Genomic DNA, 20,542 nt, shown 5'->3' with positions numbered 1-20,542 from the left:
TATCTGATTCTCAGGAAGGCTGTACAGTTATTATCAGATAAGCCTATCTGTGAAAAAGGGGATATGCTTTTCAGTAAGAGTGAAATTTCTGAATTTAATTAAAAGAAACGTTTAATTCCTAACTTTCATCAGAGAGGACATTTCCTTGCGAGCAGGTAGTAGCGCACCACATATGGTACCACGCGGTTAATTCAGTTTGAGTGTGTAGAGCTGAGGATACCCAATTAACTACATTACCATGGGACTAATATATCCAAATTGTGCAACTAACTTAACCAGGGAGAAGATGAGGTTTTTAAGTCCCATTTTCTAATAAGTGTCTACCTTAGTTCCCAGTCATTGAAGGGAGTCTCTTTATCCTTAAGCTTATCCTTAAATGATACAGGTCAGCTACCACTTGGTTTACCAGTTGCTTTACTCAGCTATGAAGCACCTAGAGAGCCTTATAAAATTTAGAAATGTTCAGCATCCTTTTTTTCCTTTTTAGTATGAAGCCCTAGTTAGTTCCCCACAAAGAACATGACTATTTTCTGTTACCCAATAAAGTTAGCCACTCACACATATGCATCAAAACTTTTCTTATCTTTTCATTATTTTCCTCATCCAATCTGCTATGAATATTCCATATAAAATTTTCAGAAGCTAAGTTAAATAAACATCCATCCTCTTTTACCAAAAATGTCTTACCTCTACTAAAAGCATATACAACTTTATTAGTATTTATCATGTAAGAATTAATTTTACACCAGATTTCTACTCCTAATACTATGCCCTTTAGCTTCTTTTAATGGATGAAGGTCATATTTATATCATGCATAATTACTTTTCTGCTAAAAATATGTGAACCAAATTTTTAAAACATGGACCAAAAAAAGGTCATCACTCCTAAAGAGAGCCTAGCTGTGGAAAATTTCAGCCCATACAGTAAACTCGAATGGCTGAGAACAAGGAGAACTGAAAACACTGCAATATTTTTAATAGCATTTGATGATATTCGTGCTATAATTATGCAGTAGTTTGTGTGGTTTCTTTTGTTCTGCTTACTGTAAGTGAGGAAATAATGGTTTCAGTTGAATGTCTTCATCAGAAGCTACTTTCATCAAGCTAAGTATGCCCTGTGGAGGCTCTGAATGTTTAATTCTTACCCTACACTAAACTCAAAATATAATAAAATGCAGGATTCATTAAAAAGAAATGCAATAAATATTTATTCTTGAATGATGCAGATAGGGTATCTGTGCTATCACCTGGACGTTACAGCCTTGTGCAGTTACTGGTACATCCCGTCCAATATAAGAACAATTGTGTTCTGCCTTTAAAATGGTCTAATTTACTATCCATTAGTAACACCAAACAGCCACTACCTGCACTAACAAACTGCGCATACTAAAGAAGTAGCTAAAATATAGAATTTGAAACTGCTAAACTAAGCAAACATCCAAGTTGTGTTTTTAGGGCACAGTGTGTGAGCTGCAGCCAGAATTTGGACAGATTCATTGGGAAACCTGTTCTGGCATTGCCACTGTCGAGTTCTTACTTTTTTTTTTTTTAATCTTTTTCTGGAACAACTACTATGCTGTCATCAGGGCACTGTGCAAGCTGATTGGAGCTCCTGAGGAATGCACTCTACTGAGTAAATACATTTTTTTTATATAACACAGAGAACAAAGAAAACATGCTAAAGTACAGCATGATCATAGCAAAACCAGAAGCCGCTCCTTCACTGAAATTCTGTTCTTACTCCATGTTTTTAGTGGCTCATTAATTTTTTAAATTTTCCATGCTTTATCTCTCCCCGGAAGTGTTTTTTTTGTTTTTATGCTTGACCAAATTTGCCTTGCTGCTCTTAAGCAATGAGAAAAAAGGAAGGGGAGAGGAGGGAGGAAGGAAATAAGGAGGGAGGAGGGAGGAAAAGACAGATAATTTTGGTTTTTTTGCAGTGGAAGGGTATTAGGCTTCATTTACGGTGAAATGCTTTCCTTAAAAGCAGAAATAGATGAAACTGTTTCTGATGTCTGTGCCTGATGACTCTCTACATGCATCTGTTTTTTTAACAAAACAAAAGCTCCATACTGGCCAAGATTCATGTTTTGACTGTCGCTGTACTCTAGGGATAATTTCCACACTTTTCCTGTCCTATATGATAGATTTTCATAATGCATTCTCCTCTTGACATTTCAAAAGATACCAAGAGGAGCCGCAGGAGAATTGGCAGAGCAGTGCAGAAGCCAGAGCCCTCCACCTGCCCTCCAAAACACTTACAAATCCACAATATAATGAAAGGACTCAGGCTACATCTATGTTAGGGTATTAAATGGGTCCAGGCACTGGAATTCAGTCATTTGTACTGTTAAATTGTTAGAACAATCATGGTTTGGCCTGATTTTGACTTGAACCATTGTCCTGGTATCAGCTGGGATAGAGTTGATTTTCTTCCTAGTAGCTGGTATAGTGTTGTGTTTTGGATTTAGGATGAGAATAATGTTGATAACACACTGATGTTTTACTTGTTGCTAAGTAGGGCTTACACTAGGCAAGGACTTTTCAGCTTCCCATGCTCTGCCTGGTGCACAAGAAACTGGGAGGGGGCACAGCCAGGACAGCTGACCCAGACTGGCCAAAGGGCTATTCCATACCATGTGACGTCATGCTCAGTATATAAACTGGGGGAGCTGGCCAGGGGGCAGCGATCACTGCTCGGGGAAGTGCTGGGAATCAGTTAGCGGGTGGTGAGCAATTGTACAGTGTATCACTTGCTTTGCATTTTATTATTGTATTATTATATTATTATTATTATTATTACTACTGTTACTCCTATTTTACTTGATTTTACTTCAATTACTAAACTGTTCTTATCTCAACCCACGAGTTTTCTCCCTTTTACCCTACCGAGGTAAAGCCCTCAAGCCCTCAGCCTCTGGAGGCGACTCCTGTCAGGCATGAAGGAAAGGTGCCCCTTCAAGGAAGATGTTATATGTCACCCAGGCAAGTGGACCACCATGGAGAGAGGCATCCAGTACCTGAGGGAATTAGCTGTGCTGGAGGTGATTTATAATGACCTGGACAATGAGCAGTTACCCAAAGATCCAGATGAAGTCCAGTGCACACGACCCATGTGGTGGAAGTTTGTATGGAGCGCACCATCATCGTATGCAAACTCATTGGCAATAATGACCTGGAAACATGAAGAGGGACCAATGGTGGATGAAATGGCTGGCCAACTCCGGCAATATGAAGAAAGTCTGTCTTCCTCCCTACGGGCCTGCATCTCAGCTGTGGAGAAACTGTCCCAGAAGGTACTACTCCTCACCTGTACGGACCAGTATCTCAGCCATTAGGAGTAAGCGTCCCTCTGCTCAAGAGAAGCTATAGTGGATATACACCATGGGCCACCCTGTGGTTTTACCTGCGTGACCACGGAGAGGACATGAGGAAGTGGGATGGAAAGTCTACCTCGACCCTAGAGGCACGGGTACGTGAGTTGCAAGGAAAAACAACTACAAAAGGGAGTTCTCCCAGGAAAGTTGCTGCTCCAGTTTCCAGTGAGCAGTTCCCCAGACAGAGCAGAAGGGCTGATTTTGCTTCCCATATTAATAAAGGGACTTTTGATTCGCATTTACAAGAAATGAGTAACGAATGCTATGACCAGGACTAGAGGGGCCCTGCCTCCAGCCAGGTGGAGGAAAGGGACAACCGGGTATACTGGACTGTGTGGATTCGATGCCCTGGCACATCAGACCCACAGGAGTATAAGGCTCTAGTGGACACCGGTGCACAGGGTACCCTAATGCCATCAAGCTATGAAGGGGCAGAACCCATCTGTATTTCTGGAGTGACAGGGGGATCCCAACAGCTGACTGTATTGGAGGCTGAAGTGAGCCTAACAGGGAAGGAGTGGCAGAAGCACCCCATTGTGACTGGCCCAGAGGCCCCATGCATCCTTGGCATAGACTACCTCAGCAGAGGGTATTTCGAGGACCCAAAAGGGTACTGGTGGGCTTTTGGTATAGCTGCCTTGGAGAGGGAGGAAATTAAACAGCTGTCCACCTTGCCTGGTCTCTCAAAGGACCCTTCTATTGTGGGGTTGCTGAGGTTCAAAGAACAACAGGTGCCAATCACTACCACAACGGTGCATCGGCAGCAATATCGCACCAACAGAGACTCCCTGATTGCCATCCATAAGCTGATTCGTCGACTGGAGAGCCAAGGAGTGATCAGCAAGACTCGCTCACCTTTTAACAGTCCCATATGGCCAGTTCAAAAGTCTAATGGAGAGTGGAGACTAACAGTAGACTATTGGGGCCTGAACAAAGTCATGCCATCACTGAGCGCTGCCGTGCCGGACGTCCTAGAAATTCAATATGAATTGGAGTCAAAGGCAGGCAAGTGGTATGCCATCATTGACATCGCTAATGCATTTTTCTCAATCCCTTTGGCAGCAGAGTGCAGGCCACAATTTGCTTTCACTTGGAGGGGGGTCCAGTACACCTGGAATCGACTGCCCCAGGGGTGGAAACACAGCCCTACCATTTGCCATGGACTGATCCAGACTGCACTGGAACAGGGAGGGGCTCCAGAACACCTGCAATACATTGATGACATCATCAAATGGGGCAACACAGCTGAAGAGGTTTTTGAGAAAGGGAAGAAAATAGTCCAAATCCTTCTGGAGGCCGGCTTTGCCATAAAACAAAGGAAGGTCAAGGGACCTGCACAGGAGATCCAGTTCTTAAGAATAAAATGGCAAGATGGACGTCGTCAGATCCCAATGGATGCAATCAACAAAATAACAGCCATGTCTCCACCAACCAGCAAAAAGGAAACACAAGCTTTCTTAGGCATTGTGGGTTTTTGGAGAATGCATATTCCAAATTACAGTCTGATTGTAAGCCCTCTCTATCAAGTGACCCGGAAGAAGAACGATTTCAAATGGGGCCCTGAGCAACAACAAGCCTTTGAACCAATTAAACAGGACACAGTCCATGCAGTAGCCCTTGGGCCAGTCCGGGCAGGACAACATGTAAAAAATGTGCTCTACACTGCAGCCATGGAGAATGGCCCTACCTGGAGCCTCTGGCAGAAAAGCACCAGGGGAGATTCGAGGTCGACCCCTAGGGTTTTGGAGTCAGGGATACAGAGGATCCAATGCCTGCTATACTCCAACTGAAAAAGAGATATTGTCAGCATATGAAGGGGTTCGAGCTGCTTCGGAAGTGGTTGGTACTGAAGCACAGCTCCTCCTGGCACCCTGACTGCTGGTGCTGGGCTGGATGTTCAAAGGGAGGGTCCCCTGTACACATCATGCAACTGATGCTACATGGAGTAAGTGGGTTGCACTCATTACACAACGGGCTCGAATAGGAAACCCCAGATGCCCAGGAATCTTGGAAGTGATCATGGACTGGCCAGAAGGCAAAGATTTCGGAATATCGCCAGAGGAGGAGGTGAGGCATGCTGAGGAAGCCCCACTGTATAATAAACTACCAGAAAATGAGAAGCAATATGCCCTGTTCACTGATGGGTCCTGTGGGGAAGCATCGGAGATGGAAAGCTCCTGTATGGAGTCCTGTACAACAAGTGGCAGAAACTGCTGAAGGAGAAGGTGAATCGAGTCAGTTTGCAGAGGTGAAAGCCATCCAGCTGGCTTTGGATATTGCTGAATGAGAAAAGTGGCCAATGCTCGCTCTCTATACTGACTCATGGAGGGTGGCAAATGCCCTGTGGGGGTGGCTATAGCAATGGAAGCAGAGCAACTGGCAGCGCAGAGGCAAACCCATCTGGGCTGCTGCATTGTGGCAAGATATTGCTGCCCGGATAGAGAACCTGGCTGTAAAAGTACGTCACATAGATGCTCATGTACCCAAGAGTCGGGCCACTGAAGAACATCAAAACAACCAGCAGGTGGACCAGGCTGCTAAGATTGAAGTGGCTCAGGTGGACCTGGACTGGCAACAGAAGGGTGAATTATTCCTAGCTTGGTGGGCCCATGACACCTCAGGCCATCAAGGAAGAGATGCAACCTATAGATGGACTCGCGTTCGAGGGGTGGACTTAACCACGGACACTATTGCACAGATTATCCATGAATGCGAAACATGCGCTGCAATCAAGCAAGCCAAGCAGTTCAAGCCTTTCTGGTATGGAGGACGATGGCTGAAATATCAATATGGGGAGGCCTGGCAGATTGATTAGACCACACTCCCACAAACCCACCAAGGCAAGCGCCTTGTGCTTACGATGGTGGAAGCAATCACCGGAGGGCTGGAAACATATCCTGTGCCCCATGCCACAGCCCAGAACTCCATCCTGGGCCTTGAAAAGCAAGTCCTATGGCGACATGGCACCCCAGAAAGAATTGAGTCAGACAATGGGACTCATTTCTGTAACCTCATAGACACCTGGGCCAAAGAGCATGGCATTGAGTGGGTATATCACATCCCCTATCATGCACCAACCTCCGGGAAAATCGAACGATACAACGGACTGTTAAAGACTACACTGAGAGCAATGGGTGCTGGGACATTCAAACATCGGGATACACATTTAGCAAAGGCCACCTGGTTAGTCAACACTAGGGGATCTGCCAATTGAGCTGGCCGTGTCCTGTCAAAACTTTTACATACTGTAGAGGGGGATAAAGTCCCTGTAGTGCACATAAAAAATATGACGGGGAAGACAGTCTGGGTTACTCCTGCCTCAGGCAAAGGGAAACCCATTCGTGGGATTGCTTTTGCTCAAGGACCTGGGTGCACTTGGTGGGTGATGTGGGAGGATGGGGAAGTCTGATGTGTACCTCAAGGGGATTTGATTTTGGGTGAAAATAGTCAATGAACTGAATTATATGATGTTAGTTGCTATATAATTCTGTATGCCATCACTTCTATGGTTGCTATATGCCATATCAACAGCATACAGTAAGAATCACCCAAATTAATGAAGAATGAACTTTGAGGAAACTGAGCAAAGTGCAGCCGTGATAGAACCAGAAATGGCTTCAGCATGCAGCAATCCAACACCACACACCATCTCTCCTGCCCTGAAAGACTGTTATGATGGATGAAGCCCAAAGTCATAAACTAAATGAACTCAACAAATGTTTTAGAGGGATATCCCGTAGACTAAGGTAATGATATATATGTGTGTGTGTATATATCTATATCTATATCTATATCAAAAGACAGGGAAAGTGGTGGTGATTAATTGGAATGTGTTGGAAGGTGTAAGACCTGGGCATGACATACATGGTATAGAATAAGGGGTGGATACTGTCCTGGTTTCAGCTGGGAGAGAGTTAATTTTCTTCCCAGTAGCTGGCATAGTGCTGTGTTTTGGATTTAGGATGAGAATAATGTTGATAACACACTGATGTTTTACTTGTTGCTAAGTAGGGCTTACACTAGGCAAGGACTTCTCAGCTTCCTATGCTCTTCCCGGTGCACAAGAAGCTGGGAGGGGGCACAGCCAGGACAGCTGACCCAGACTGGCCAAAGGGCTATTCCATACCACATGACGTCATGCTCAGTATATAAACTGGGGGAGTTGGCCGGGGGGCAGCGATCACTGCTCGGGGAAATGCTGGGCATTGGTTGGTGGGTGGTGAGAAATTGTATAGTGTATCACTTGCTTTGTATATTATTATTGTGTTATTATATCATATTATTATTATTATTATTATTACTACTACTACTACTACTACTACTATTACTACTACTACTATTACTACTATTTTTCTTTATTTTACTTCAATTATTAAACTGTTCTTATCTCAGCTGATGAGTTCTCTCCCTTTTAGCCTTCCAATTCTCTCCCCCATCCCACCGGGGGATGGGGGGGGAGTGAGCAAGCAGCTGTGTGGTGTTTAGTTGCTGGCTGGGGTTAAACCATGACAGGCATCTAGCAATGACCAAGCGATTTTGGACACCATTCACCATTCCCAGTTGGCATTTTGTAAGGAGGGAGGCCACTTTCAGACTTTAATAACACAGACATGGCCTCAGAGCCTGTGAACGGGCATGGCATTGTTTCTTATAACTTGAATATGCCAACTATTTTAAATATGGACCTTGATTGATTTTGGAAATTGATTGTTTGATGTTTTCTTTTCACAAGAAAGAGCTGGATTCAATGATACAGACAACCCATTACAGACCTATGTTCTTCTTATGCCACAAAACTTTTTTAAAAAAATAAGCCCTCATATATCTTTCCAAAAGTATAGATGTCATCCTGTGCTCTGTTGGGAGTTATATATATATGTATTCAGCACCACTCCTCCCATAGCAGAGGACACTAAAAGACATTACTTGGTATCACTGAAAATTACACAGGTTTCATCACACATCAGACCACTCCTCCTTTATTCTCCTCTTTTCTTGTTTCTTTTCTCTTTTCCCTGTTTATGCTTTCTTCTCTCTGAATTTTTCAACTTCCTTGTTCTCCTCTGTTTTTTTTCTTCTCCTTTCTGTAGAAGATACCAGCCAACTGATAACAAAAACATCCTTGAGTAGATCAAGCATGAGCATTACCCAACAGAAGATAGTCAGATTTATATTCTGATTTAGCAGCTACCTCTGTTACAGCAAGCTGAATGCTGCCTTCCTCCCACACAAGCACCTTGCCAAAGAAAATTCCAACTGCTTCCACACAAAACATAACATTAAAAAAAAAAAATCCTTGAATACAGACTAGAGGTTTAACAAAAGAGATTTTTTTCATGGCTTGTATGTGATATTCCAGCTTCCTCACCTCAAGTAAAGGCCATCTTTACCAAGGATGCTACTTCACAGAATGAAATAGAGGAGCTCTCCCTTCACTGGTGGCTTTCAGTGGTTTCAACTGCACAGATACCTGGTTAGCAAGTAGGGAGAGCAGAAAAAAACTTTCATCCAGGACCATTCTAGTCTAACCACTCTATTTTAAAGAATGGCAGAAGACCGTGAGTTTCTCTCAACACTTAAGGACAGAATTTTACTCTGACATCCTTGTGTGGTAGTGACTCTGACAGACTGGTTCAGAATAGTATAAACTTGCTTATTTCTTTGTATTGATCTAATACAAAATTCATTTTCCTAGTCATTCATTGACTAGGTAGATGGTCAAATGAGATTAAATGTTACAGAACAGAATCAGAAAGAGCATTTCAACACAGAAAGAGCAAAGACGTTAAAGCTTTCCATACCATGAAGAAACACTTGAACACTTACCTCCCTAAGGGGATCATTGAGCTCATTGAGAATGTTTTCTTCATCAAAGATCTTGCCTTGGTAGCGATGCTCATAGTAATCATGGATCTTCTGGCGCATTTCAGCAGGTAACTTGTGGAATGACATGTACTGTTCCACTTGTTTATACTGTCAGGAGAATAAAAAGGAGAATCAGAAAAAAAACACCCACTTTTTTACTATCCAAAGGCACCTACAAAATGAAAATTTATCCACTTAAGCTTTATATATTTTATAAAGATAACATTTTATACATATGTCAGAGGACCTTCACACAAATATTAGTTAATTTCGTTATTACTGTTGCTCACGTGACAGCACAACAGCTGAAAATTATGGAAACTGCCTTTAGTGGTAATGCTAATATCCACATTAATTTATAAGTTTTAGAAGCCAAACCCTCACACTTGTCATGTGTTCCCTAAATTCCTAGATATATAGAAGTTGTGAAACTACACAAACACCATTTTTAGCTCATTCCATGCAGCAGACAGGGAAACTGTACACAGTGTATATCTATTTCTCTAGTGCTGCGTTCAGAGAGAGTTTAAGGTGTGAAATTTCAGAAACTGGATATGCTGCATTAATATGCAACATATTAATGTTGTGTATGCTTATAAGGTGACTGAAGAACAAAGTTAAAATCTGTGGAGATAATGAAGCAGAAAGCATTCCTCTGGAGGAATGAAGAGAGAAGTGAACTGGAAAAATAGGCATGGCATCAGGAAACAGATAGATGCCAGGACCCAGGAGACTCAGAGGACCTCACTCAATTTACCTTGTGCATTTGGTTTCCTTGTTTCTACTAGTCCTCTGCCCTGTCTTCCGCTTTGTTTGCTTCCCTTCTTCAGAAGCTGTTTTGGATAGCATAATTTTCAGAAAAGAACATCCCGAACTAACATACTCAGAGTTGTACTGTACTAAACTGTATGATACATCTGAGACCCACAAAATGGAGAAGTTGCCGAAACCACAAATGAACAAGTACCATCTGACCAAGACTTTTGCCTCTCCAACCCCCATCTGTGTCTCAGTTGAAGAGGATAAGGCACTGAGACAAAGAAGGAGAAAACCCCTCCCAGGCTTATAGGTGAGTTAAAACTTGGCTGAAACTTGGTTTCCTTATGTAAAGAGTCTTCATTTAATTTTTTCTTCTTTTTTTTTCATGCTGAATTAGGCAATTTTAACTGTTTTCAGTGAAAAAAGCCAATGAAGTCTTAATTAGGATCAGCATCTCTGTAGAGCAATTAAATGAATTTATAATGTACATGGACTCCTTATGAACTGTAATACGTATCCTTTAACTTGTATAATTGAAGGCTGCTCCATCCTCTGGAACTGAAATTAGTTTTTGCTTTGCAAAGTGGCAAAAGATTAGATGAGGCCACATGTACAACATGCATTCCCTAAATAAGAAGTAATTTTGCATGGGACTATTTAACAATGTATGATGAATATGTAAGTCTGATTTAACCTCTATACAGCTATTTTGCACCTCTGAAGCAAGAATTCTTCACCTCCATCCTTTAGAAGTGAGATTTAAATTTGCATGCTCATCATTGGTTTCTGCTCGGATAAAAAGAAATTTATCCATATATTCCGGGTATGAATCAGAGTTCTGGGTCACTAGAAGACAGACATGCTCTAGCATAAACAAGGTATTGCTTCTAAAATTACCCTACTAATCAATTGCAGCTAATCTAGACATGGATTTACTTGGAGGGAAGGGATATGAGATTGCCCAGTGCTCTATATATCTCACCAAGGTGGTCACACAGTCCCAGCTGCTTTGCAGTGCTCCAGCTTTTCTGCAACAAAGCCAGAGAAAAGGTGCTGCACTATGCAATGTCCCCTTTGTGTTTGTGTCCAGCCCTCCATTGCTGTGGTCTCATGTAAGAAGAACATGTAACGTGTCATGTGTCGTAGCACACATGGACAGGGAAAGGACTTCACTATGCTCCCTAGCACAGGGGCTGCACCCCTCTACCCAATCTTATTTGCATACAAATGTTATTGAGCAACACTAATAAAGAATAATCCTTGCTAATCAAAAATATATATTCATTTGAGATATGTAGGGCATAATGCAAGAGAGTTGCAAAGGACTTTTATACCAGAATAACCTTGAAGAAGAGAACATTTATTTTAAAAGCAATTTGTTTTGCCAGCAATTTACACTGCTCCCTTTCATTAATTATTAATTATTAATTATTAATTATTAATTATTAATTAATTAATAATTAATAATTAATAATTAATTATTTGAATAGGTGCTTTCTCCCACACAAGCTAGTTCTCTTCTCTACCAGGTATTATGCTTACACATTAGAATTTTAGAGAAACAGAAAAATAAAACTAGTAGGAATCTAGTGCTTAGTACTGGTGTATCTCAAAATGTTTCAAAATTAACAACACAGAATAATAGGGACAGCTGCATATTAGCAACATTTTTTTTAAATCAACAACTAGGAAATTAAAGTCTCCCGCAATTCCCAGAAATATTTAACCGTCTTAAATACTGTCAAGGTCTCTTCATATCGAAATATCTGACCCTGTGAGTGTACAGTATACTATCACTATCACTCCGTAATAAATCTTTTCCTAATCTTTCTCAGTGTGATTTTGACTTATATTCCATGTTATTCATACTACTACTCCCTTCTTGACATTCTGTCATAACATTCATGTGAAATGTCCCCTCAAAACTTTTAACTTATTTTCTTCAGCAACTGATATCTTTCACTAACTGTGCAAATCACAGTGCAAATCACTTAAAGAGAACTGAATTACTTTCTGGGAAAAAAATTACATGTCAAAAAGGTTTAAAGATTCTCATTAGCACTGTGAATCCCTTGAATAAATATGAAAATTCAGTAGCTTCTTCCCCTGATTTTTCTAAGTGTGATTTTACATCTGAAGTTGATAAAAATGTCAGTGAAGTTAAATTTTGTCAAAACTTTGAATTGTATTTAGAAGAGCTGTAACTGATCCTGAGTCATCCATCAGACTTGACATTTGAACCTGCATCTTCATATGTGAGTGGAATAATTTGTCTCTCATCACACTGTATCTTTTTCCTTCTAGATTTAAAATTTTGGTTTACTTGGGGTTTTTTTTTGCTTGTTTGTTTTGGTTTATTCAGAAAAGAGATGTCTTAATTCCACATTCACAAAAGTACTTCAGGTGCTTTTATTACATCTGTATGAAATAAATTTCCGAGCCACCACAAGTTCCCTCAAAACTGACTTTAATTATTTTTTTTTCCTTTGGCTTTTCTTATGTCACGTGAGAAGCACCAGACTACATTCAAAATATAAATGACTGTGTTAAAACTCTCTTTTTAAATCTCAAATTGCCTTTCCATCCTTGCTCCTGCCTGACACCAAGGAGCACTAGATTTTCCAGGGAGGACTATTTAGTAAGGGACTCCATGTGTGCCATGTTAGAGGCCTCAAAAGACAGCAGCAAACTACCTGGGATTCCAGGGTACTGAGGAGAGAAAGAAGAGGCATCCAAGCTCTTCAGCAGAGAGCAAAATTCTGTGTAAAGACCAGATTATGAAAATACATTACTTCCATTTAAAGACACTATTTTGAATGGAAACATTGTATATTTTAAAGCACCCACTTTGCTAAAACACTTCATAAACTGTTTCAGTTAAATTCTATATGTTCTATTATGCATTGCTATTAAGATGGTATGTACAAATTGCATGCCCCCCCAATGTGTAATTTGATATGGCACATTTCCCCCTTTTTATAATAGCTATCTCCTTATCATAGGAAATAATAAATTAATTTGCTTTTTTCACTCAGTCATTTGAGAAATTAGATAACAGATTGTTTACAAGCTTTTAAAATAATCTCTTAACCCAGTATTCAATAGTTCCAACTCACTAGCTGAGCTGCATGGTTGTGTGTCTAAACATCACATGATATTGTTTCTGTTTGCTGATTGAATAATCTAATCTGTAGAAATAAAAATAATGTCTGGAAAAATCCCTGAGGCTTGATTCTCCTAGGAAAAATCTGAATAACATGAAATAATCATAGACAGCAGGCTACACTTTTTTTCCTTTTGCAAGAACACTTATGAAGTCTTCATAAGTGGGTTCTATGTTAAAATAATAAAAGACATTAAGTTACAGATTAATGGGAAAGGAATGAGAAGAACTGTATAGCTTATATTTATTAATGGCTATTTAACAGATTTTCAATTCAATTTTCTTGTCACATTTATTCAGAGAACCTGGTATTCTTCTCTCCTTTAACACCTTAACGTGTCACCAACTGCAAGCATTATTCCTGACATACAGTGGTGTAAATAAGGTAAAAACAGTATTCCTGCTTACAAAAGATGGGGAACCCCTATTTTTGATTGTGGGAGTTTGGGCAGGGCATATAGATACTGCAGAATACTGTTACATGCATCTTTTCCATCTCAGACTGCAAACAGTGCTATTTAATGAACCTGTCAGATTGGTGATATAAGGTCTCCAAAGTTGTTATCTCCTCACTGCAATTGTTGTCAGTCATGCAATCCATTCATCAACTATTTGTATGCCTGTCCTGGTTTCAGCTGGGATAGAGTTGATTTTTTTTCCTAGTAGCTGGCATAGTGCTGTGTTTTGGATTTAGGATGAGAATAATGTTGATAACACACTGATGTTTTAGTTGTTGCTGAGTAGGGCTTACACTGGTCAAGGACTTCTCAGCTTCCCATGCTCTGCCAGGTGCACAAGAAGCTGGGAGGGGGCACAGTCAGGACAGCTGACCCAGACTGGCCAAAGGGCTATTCCATACCATATGACATCATGCTCAGTAAATAAAGCTGGGGGAAGAAGAAGTAAGGGGGGGGGGGGGGGGATGTTTGGAGTGATGGTGTTTGTCTTTCCAAGTAACCGTTACGCGTGATGGAGCCCTGCTTCCCTGAGGATGGCTGAACACCTGCCTGCCAATGGGAAGCAGTGAATGAATTCCTTGCTTTGCTTTGCTTGCATGCACAGCTTTTGCTTTCCCTATTAAACTGTCTTTATCTCAACTCATGAGTTTTCTCACTTTTACTCTTCTGATTCTCTCCCCTATCCCTTTGTGGGGGGAGTGAGTGAGCAGCTGTGTGGTGCTTAGTTGCTGGCTGGGGTTAAACCACGACAATACCTAAATTCACAGTTACAGAATCAAACAATAATATACTGGGTGTGCTGCACTGTATTAGCTGTGCTGATGCTTTTAGCCTGGAGCTTCAACTATCGGCAGATAGAATAAAGCAGAGAACATGATCACCAATCAGCTCTTTTCTACAGTAAGGGAATCCTACCTTGCTAACTTACTGCAAGGCCCTCATGTCATGCAAACACAACATAGGTGTAAGCATTTACCTTCTGCCCTTGGTTGAGCACCTGAATGGTTTTTAGATTACTGGAGGACAGAAAAGAGAGAAACGCAAAAACATCTTCCCAAGCTATAAAGAATTTTGGATAAAAATTCCTAAAGTGTTTAAGCTCAACTTCTATTCAGTCTCACCCAACATTTAAAAGCATTATCTTCAGTAGCTGCTACTACATATTTGCTATTTGCAATGCTCATTCTCTTCCATATGACAACAGTTTTTTCATCTGTATAGGAGTGGACTCACTGATTCTGTCCTAATGTTAAAAATAATCTCTTTAGGCTCCTGCTTCATATTCACTTGATGGCTGCAGCCAGTTTCCATGCGCTTGGCCAAAGGGGACTCTCATCCTCCACTGGAAATTCAACCAGGAATCAAGAAACATTGCCGTGCCCCTTGCAAGGGTTACTGTATGTCTGGTATTTGTACAGTTCATCCTTTTAAAATCCTTTTCATCCTAGCCTTGACTGGGATTATTAGGAAAAGAAAGAAAAGTTTTGAATGTTGAAATACCTCCGTGTTTCAAATGGGGACAAGACTCAAATCCCTGTCCCTCTCTTGTATGACTTCCCCCAACTGCATTTGAAAAAGGAACGACTTCCATTTTATGAACACCTCTCATTTATGCGTAGTCCTCTGGACTATGATAGCAGGTTATTTCATGAGCTAGCTGAAGTTTAGATCTGGCTGTCAAGGCACCGAAGGACAGTCTCTAACTGAATACTTGGTCAAACTTGAAGTTAGCACTAACCTTAGCATTTACTCATAGGATGATTACCTGTGATGATAACTGTACATACCAAAAATGAGTAAGCACAAATGGTTATCAAATGACCAGAGATCTGGTTGCGTTCAGAAAAGGTAACAGATAGTAAACCTGCCAATCATACATTTGGTTATCTTCTTCTGGTATTAGCAAAGTAATAAGCTCACCTGTCCATCCCACAGTCACTGAATGGCTGAATTCACTATGAATTGAGAGATTTCTACAATCTGCTTTTTTCACTGCTACTCTGCTTAGCTTACAGATATTTTCACAGAAAAAAAAAAAACAACAGTTTATAGTCAACCACAGATCAAAATAAAAAGTTTCCTGCTGAATGGTGTGATAGGTTCACTTTTATAGTTCTTTATCAGTGATAAATTTTAGCCTAAGTGGTTTGTTTAGCCTAAAAGCTATCATTTGTTTACTATCTATTTTTCACTAATTACCCCCCAAAGAGTACTGTTGCTTGCAAGAATGCTTTAAGCTGTCATTTTACTTACACACAGTAATTAAACATTTCCTTTCAATTGCCACAAAATACACAATCTCTTATTATTGTTCTTTTCAAATAGTGTAATTGAGAAATTGTTATATGGAATTTTCTGAATAGGATTTGTTTTCTTAGTCTGTTCTTTATGTTGCACAAATTTGCTTTTTACTGTTTTAAAAAGGGGAGGGAAGGAGCATGAAAAGCAAGCTCAGTTCCTCTCTTCACAGAGGCAATGACTAATTTAATGAAACAACTATCAAAGCCTCAAGGAATGAAAAGCATCTCTTCTCCATGCCACTATAGGTAAAACTGTATCAAGTCTAAAGCAGGATGATTTTCTTTTTTAATGAGAAATACTGTACAGATGACAGCTTATTTAAAAATATCAGATATGCTGTAATGGTCTCCTTAAAATTGCCAGTTTCAAAGTGAAATTTAATACCTATCCAGTCATCTTGTACAATTTTCCGTACCTTTTGAATGTTTTGGATTTTTTCTTTTCAATTTGCCTGTGACAGTAAAAAAAGAATATACATTTTAAAAAAGTGCCTCGAGTGAAGGGAGAGGAGGCAAAAGGAGTTCTCCCCCCATGCACACTCTGGGAGAAGTGCGGGGATGAGGAAGCTCGTCTCTGCTCAGTCACTCCTTCAGTTCAGTTCTAGGCACAAGGAGCAGTTTGTGCCAGCTGAAGGACCTGTGATGGGGACATCTGTCTCTAGGTACTGAACGCACACTGCAGCTACCTTTGATGCTGACGCTGAACACAGGGTGACAAGTGCCAATCGCCTATTTTCATTTGAATGAATTTTTTTTTTAGAAATGCATGTTGGGTCTGCCTATCAGGAGCAGTGGTTTCCTGTGGCATTGGCTTCACCTCATCCCATTGATCCTGCAATACAGAAACATTGCATAATGCTAAATTCAGCACGTGCTACAATGCCTTTAGCTAAATGGGCATGCTTAATTGTTAGCATCTCACCCACAGAAAATCCAGTTATTTCAAGAAGCAATTTGAAGTAGTAATTTAGAAAAGGAATATAGAAAAAGGAACAATTAGGTTGAAATTATGTAACTTTATGTCTATTGCTTAATAGTTGTAATGAAAAGAAAAAAAAAGTTTTATTAGTACCATAATTGTTACATCTGCTTGGTGTTGTGCTGACATCTATGCTACTAGCAGCACCAGCATGAGTAAGATAGAAACACTGGTATGATACAGCTACTGATCCTGGAAATTCTGGCTCTGCTAAGACCTAATTATGACTTGCCCCCTTTTTTTTTTATTAATTAGTGGAAAATGCCAATTCACTAAAAAGAACTTGCTTTTTAAATTGATCCATTTCAAAGAAACTTGCATGGCAGTAAGTTTATCATGCATGGGAAGGTCTGTTCAAAGCCAAAGGGAGAGACAAAGATTCTTCAGTAAACAAATATGGTCTAGTTGCTCAGTTATTGTATGTATTGCTTTTCTTGACTTCTGATCAGAGACCTGAAACTGGCCTTCCCACATTTCACAGCAGTGTCCAAATGATGAGGAAATGGTTGTTCTAGGCTGGGCATCTCTCAGTGTCTTTTGTACTTTGCATAAGCATGTATCAAGCTAGAGAGAGAGAAAAAAGTTCTCTTGTTCTTCATAGGGATAGTGTGACAGATGTGCTCGACCCCTTGACCAGACTGGCGGTGGTTTGGTGCAGGCTGTGGAAGAGGTAAAGGCCTGAGCTGTAGCCAGGCCATGAACTCCTCTACTTTCAATCTGTTCTCTGAAAACCCACAAAGGAGTAGAGTGACACAGTGAGCATCGATGCATATGAGCTTGGAACACCAATCGTGATTGACACATGAATAGCGGGTGGTTTTTCCAAGACTCATTTATCAAGGAACAAAGTAAGTTGTGGGCACAAGTAGTCTCATGCATACCTTTTCTATGGCATGTAATTTGACTACAAGCCAACCACTTTATCCTATAAATATGACAGCCTAAGTGAGTCTTCTTTGAGCTCTCCCTGCTAGGCAGCGTGGCTGCATGGCAGTGATCTCCCCTTGAGCTGGGACACTTCTCAAGGTTGCTCCTCAAGGCAGAGAGACCTTTTACCAATGGCAGATCTTTGGTAAGCGACTGATATCGCGCATAACCTTGTAGTATGTTAACTTTGATTTTGGCTTGGTAACTTTGATTGCATGCTGAATTGATGCTAATGAAACATTATATAAACTTTGCATGTACAATCCCTCAAACATAAACCGTTGTCCAAGTCTGGGACTAGGATTGGATCCAGCTGCACCTAGACTCCTCTATGAGGAAGGAGTTCAGAAAGCAAGGGGGTCTACTCTGAACCTCGTGACTCAACGGGAGGGTCTTCCTTACTCTTTGCATCTCCGGTCTCTCTGTGAATCATTCTAACTCGAGTGTAACTCAATTTTCCTTTGTATGATTTTTCCATGCAGTAATTAATAGAGTGAACCTTGCCATCAAACTTCGTTAAGTCGCACTTTCACAACATCATATTAAAACCACTTTTGCTGATACCTTTGTTGGTGATTCCTTAAGTGTTCTAAATCACCCATTTGCGACATAGAAATAGTGATGTAGATGATCACATTTCACCTTGTTTTTCCAATAAAGTATAATCACACAGAATCAAGGTGGTGGGAAACACTGACAAAGACTCATCCCATGCAGATGCTACTCGTGGGAAAGAAGGGTCTGCACAGGGCCATTGGCTGCAATTAATCCACCTCATCACAGGCATCTAACATGTAAACACCTGAGTCAGTATCAGACAGCTGCAGGACTAAGATTTTTTTTTTTTTTTTTTTTTTTTTTTTTAAGAACTGCAGGAGCTTAGAGATCAGAAAACCTCTGCTCTGAGCAGGTAACTTCATTAATACTAACTATTATTACTTTATGATCTACTGCCTAACATATATAGTCTGAAACCTTGCATATGTTATTTGAGCATATAGCTTGTCACTGCATGATGCAAAGAGCCCTTTCACTTATAAAGGTGACTTGGAGATTATAATTAATTTTTTAAAATCATCTAAAAATCATTTATCAGACTCTGTTCAAGTCTCCAGCCTCACCTGAATCACTGAGGTTAACACACAATATCACCTGGCATTCACGATTCTGAGCCTTCTGCACCAACAACTGTAACAGCCTCCAAGAGTCTAACAAACTGCTCCTCTTCTTCATGTTCCCAGGCATTTTGTTTCATTCATTCTTACAAACTATCTATAATCTTCCTATCTTCTTTTTCTCCTTACCTTGTCTTTATCTAGTCTTGAAGTATAAGCACTTCAGGGACATCCTTAGGGAAATGAATTGATGGCACCTGGAGGCCTCTCTGATAAACTACAGCCCTAGAGTCATAGCAGTAAAGTAATACTCCAAGCAACCTTTTGTACTCCAATGAAAAGCAGTCATTATAGACCTGACGGTTCAAGAGGAATGCCTGTGAGCGACAGGATGTTTTCCCCTGTATTCCAGAATTATGGAACTTATTCACTAGGTACACAAAAAAATTAATAAGTTTTAATAAGACTTAAAGATAATTCTTTAATTAGAATAAAAATGAGAATTAGGAGAGCTAGAGAGCCTATCAGAGATAGAAAAGCCAATGGGGTGCATTCTGCAAAGAACATATTTTAAGGCAATTTATAGCTTTCTTCAAACAAACAAACTAATGATCCTTGTTTTATTTCTGGTTGTGAAGAAATAGTTCAATGCATCAACCAGAGTAAATCTTATTTTCAAGTCTCCAAAAAAACAGAGAAAAAGTTCTTAGTAATAGTGGATTACTTCCCACATCTTTATGGAGATTTAATCCTCAAACAAACAATGACACTATGTTTGTGTGCTGATCATTTTAGCAGAAACACTCAGGGAAAGTGTTTTATTCAATATAGCTGGGTTTATCCAAAGGTAAAGTCACAAATCTGTAACTGCTAAAGAGAAATAATGGAACTTCGGTCAAATAATATCTTTGTTTTCTTTTTTTTCCTTCTTCCATAACACAAAGGACAAATATAGACAACTTTGGAGAGGTGGACAAAACATCTGTAAGAGGCTATGAAAAAATGTGAAAGTAATGAAAGCCTAGCAAAGGGTTCTTAAAAAATTCTATAAACAATTCTAAATTAAAAAGACCTAAGGATTATTTACATTTTCTTTGACTTTACAGAAATCAGATTTATAAAATACATATCTCTTTCTTCCTATCTTATGTATTTTTAGAACTCTGTTCAGCATCTGAAATTTTAGCAAAATTTACCTTAGTTTTAGAGTAGAATAAAGGAGCCTTTGTTTCCATGGCAAGAGAAGCAATTTGCACTATAGTACTATTTGCACTAAGTATGATAGCGTCCAATGGCTGTTGTTTCACGTGTGCAATTGATAATCTAAAAGTCCACTTCTATTTTGAACTAGTACTCTAAACACCATTACCAGCAATGACAATAGCATACTATCGAAAGGCTCCAGTGCGGGAACCCTGGTGAAGCCAACATGGCACCCGCACAGCCCTGCTGAGGAGGGTCCTTCCAGGTAGGCAATGCAAAGTAGTTGTTTTTGTTGAAAATAACTTTTTTCTTATTGTTTTGAAGGGGGCTTGATTTTAAGGATGCAATAGATAAATAATAGATCACTAGGCCATTTTTCAGTCTTCAAGAGATATG

The 20,542-nt window shown here is 40.1% G+C and overlaps 1 protein-coding gene across 1 annotated transcript in view; it reads right to left on the bottom strand.

Annotated features, from left to right (window-relative positions):
• LOC309601487 (potassium/sodium hyperpolarization-activated cyclic nucleotide-gated channel 1-like) overlaps positions 1-20,542 on the bottom strand; it is a gene marked incomplete at both ends in the record, with an annotated part of 262,000 nt that overhangs the window by 53,105 nt on the left and 188,353 nt on the right. The window contains one exon of the mRNA XM_082334512.1: positions 9,204-9,350. Within this exon, the coding sequence (XP_082190638.1) occupies positions 9,204-9,350 (147 nt within the window). The remainder of the gene's footprint in view (positions 1-9,203; positions 9,351-20,542) is intronic.

Source organism: Platalea leucorodia (genome assembly GCF_965183815.1).
Source record: "Platalea leucorodia genome assembly, chromosome: W".
Lineage (NCBI taxonomy): Eukaryota > Metazoa > Chordata > Aves > Pelecaniformes > Threskiornithidae > Platalea > Platalea leucorodia.
This window is presented reverse-complemented; position numbering and strand designations above follow the sequence as displayed.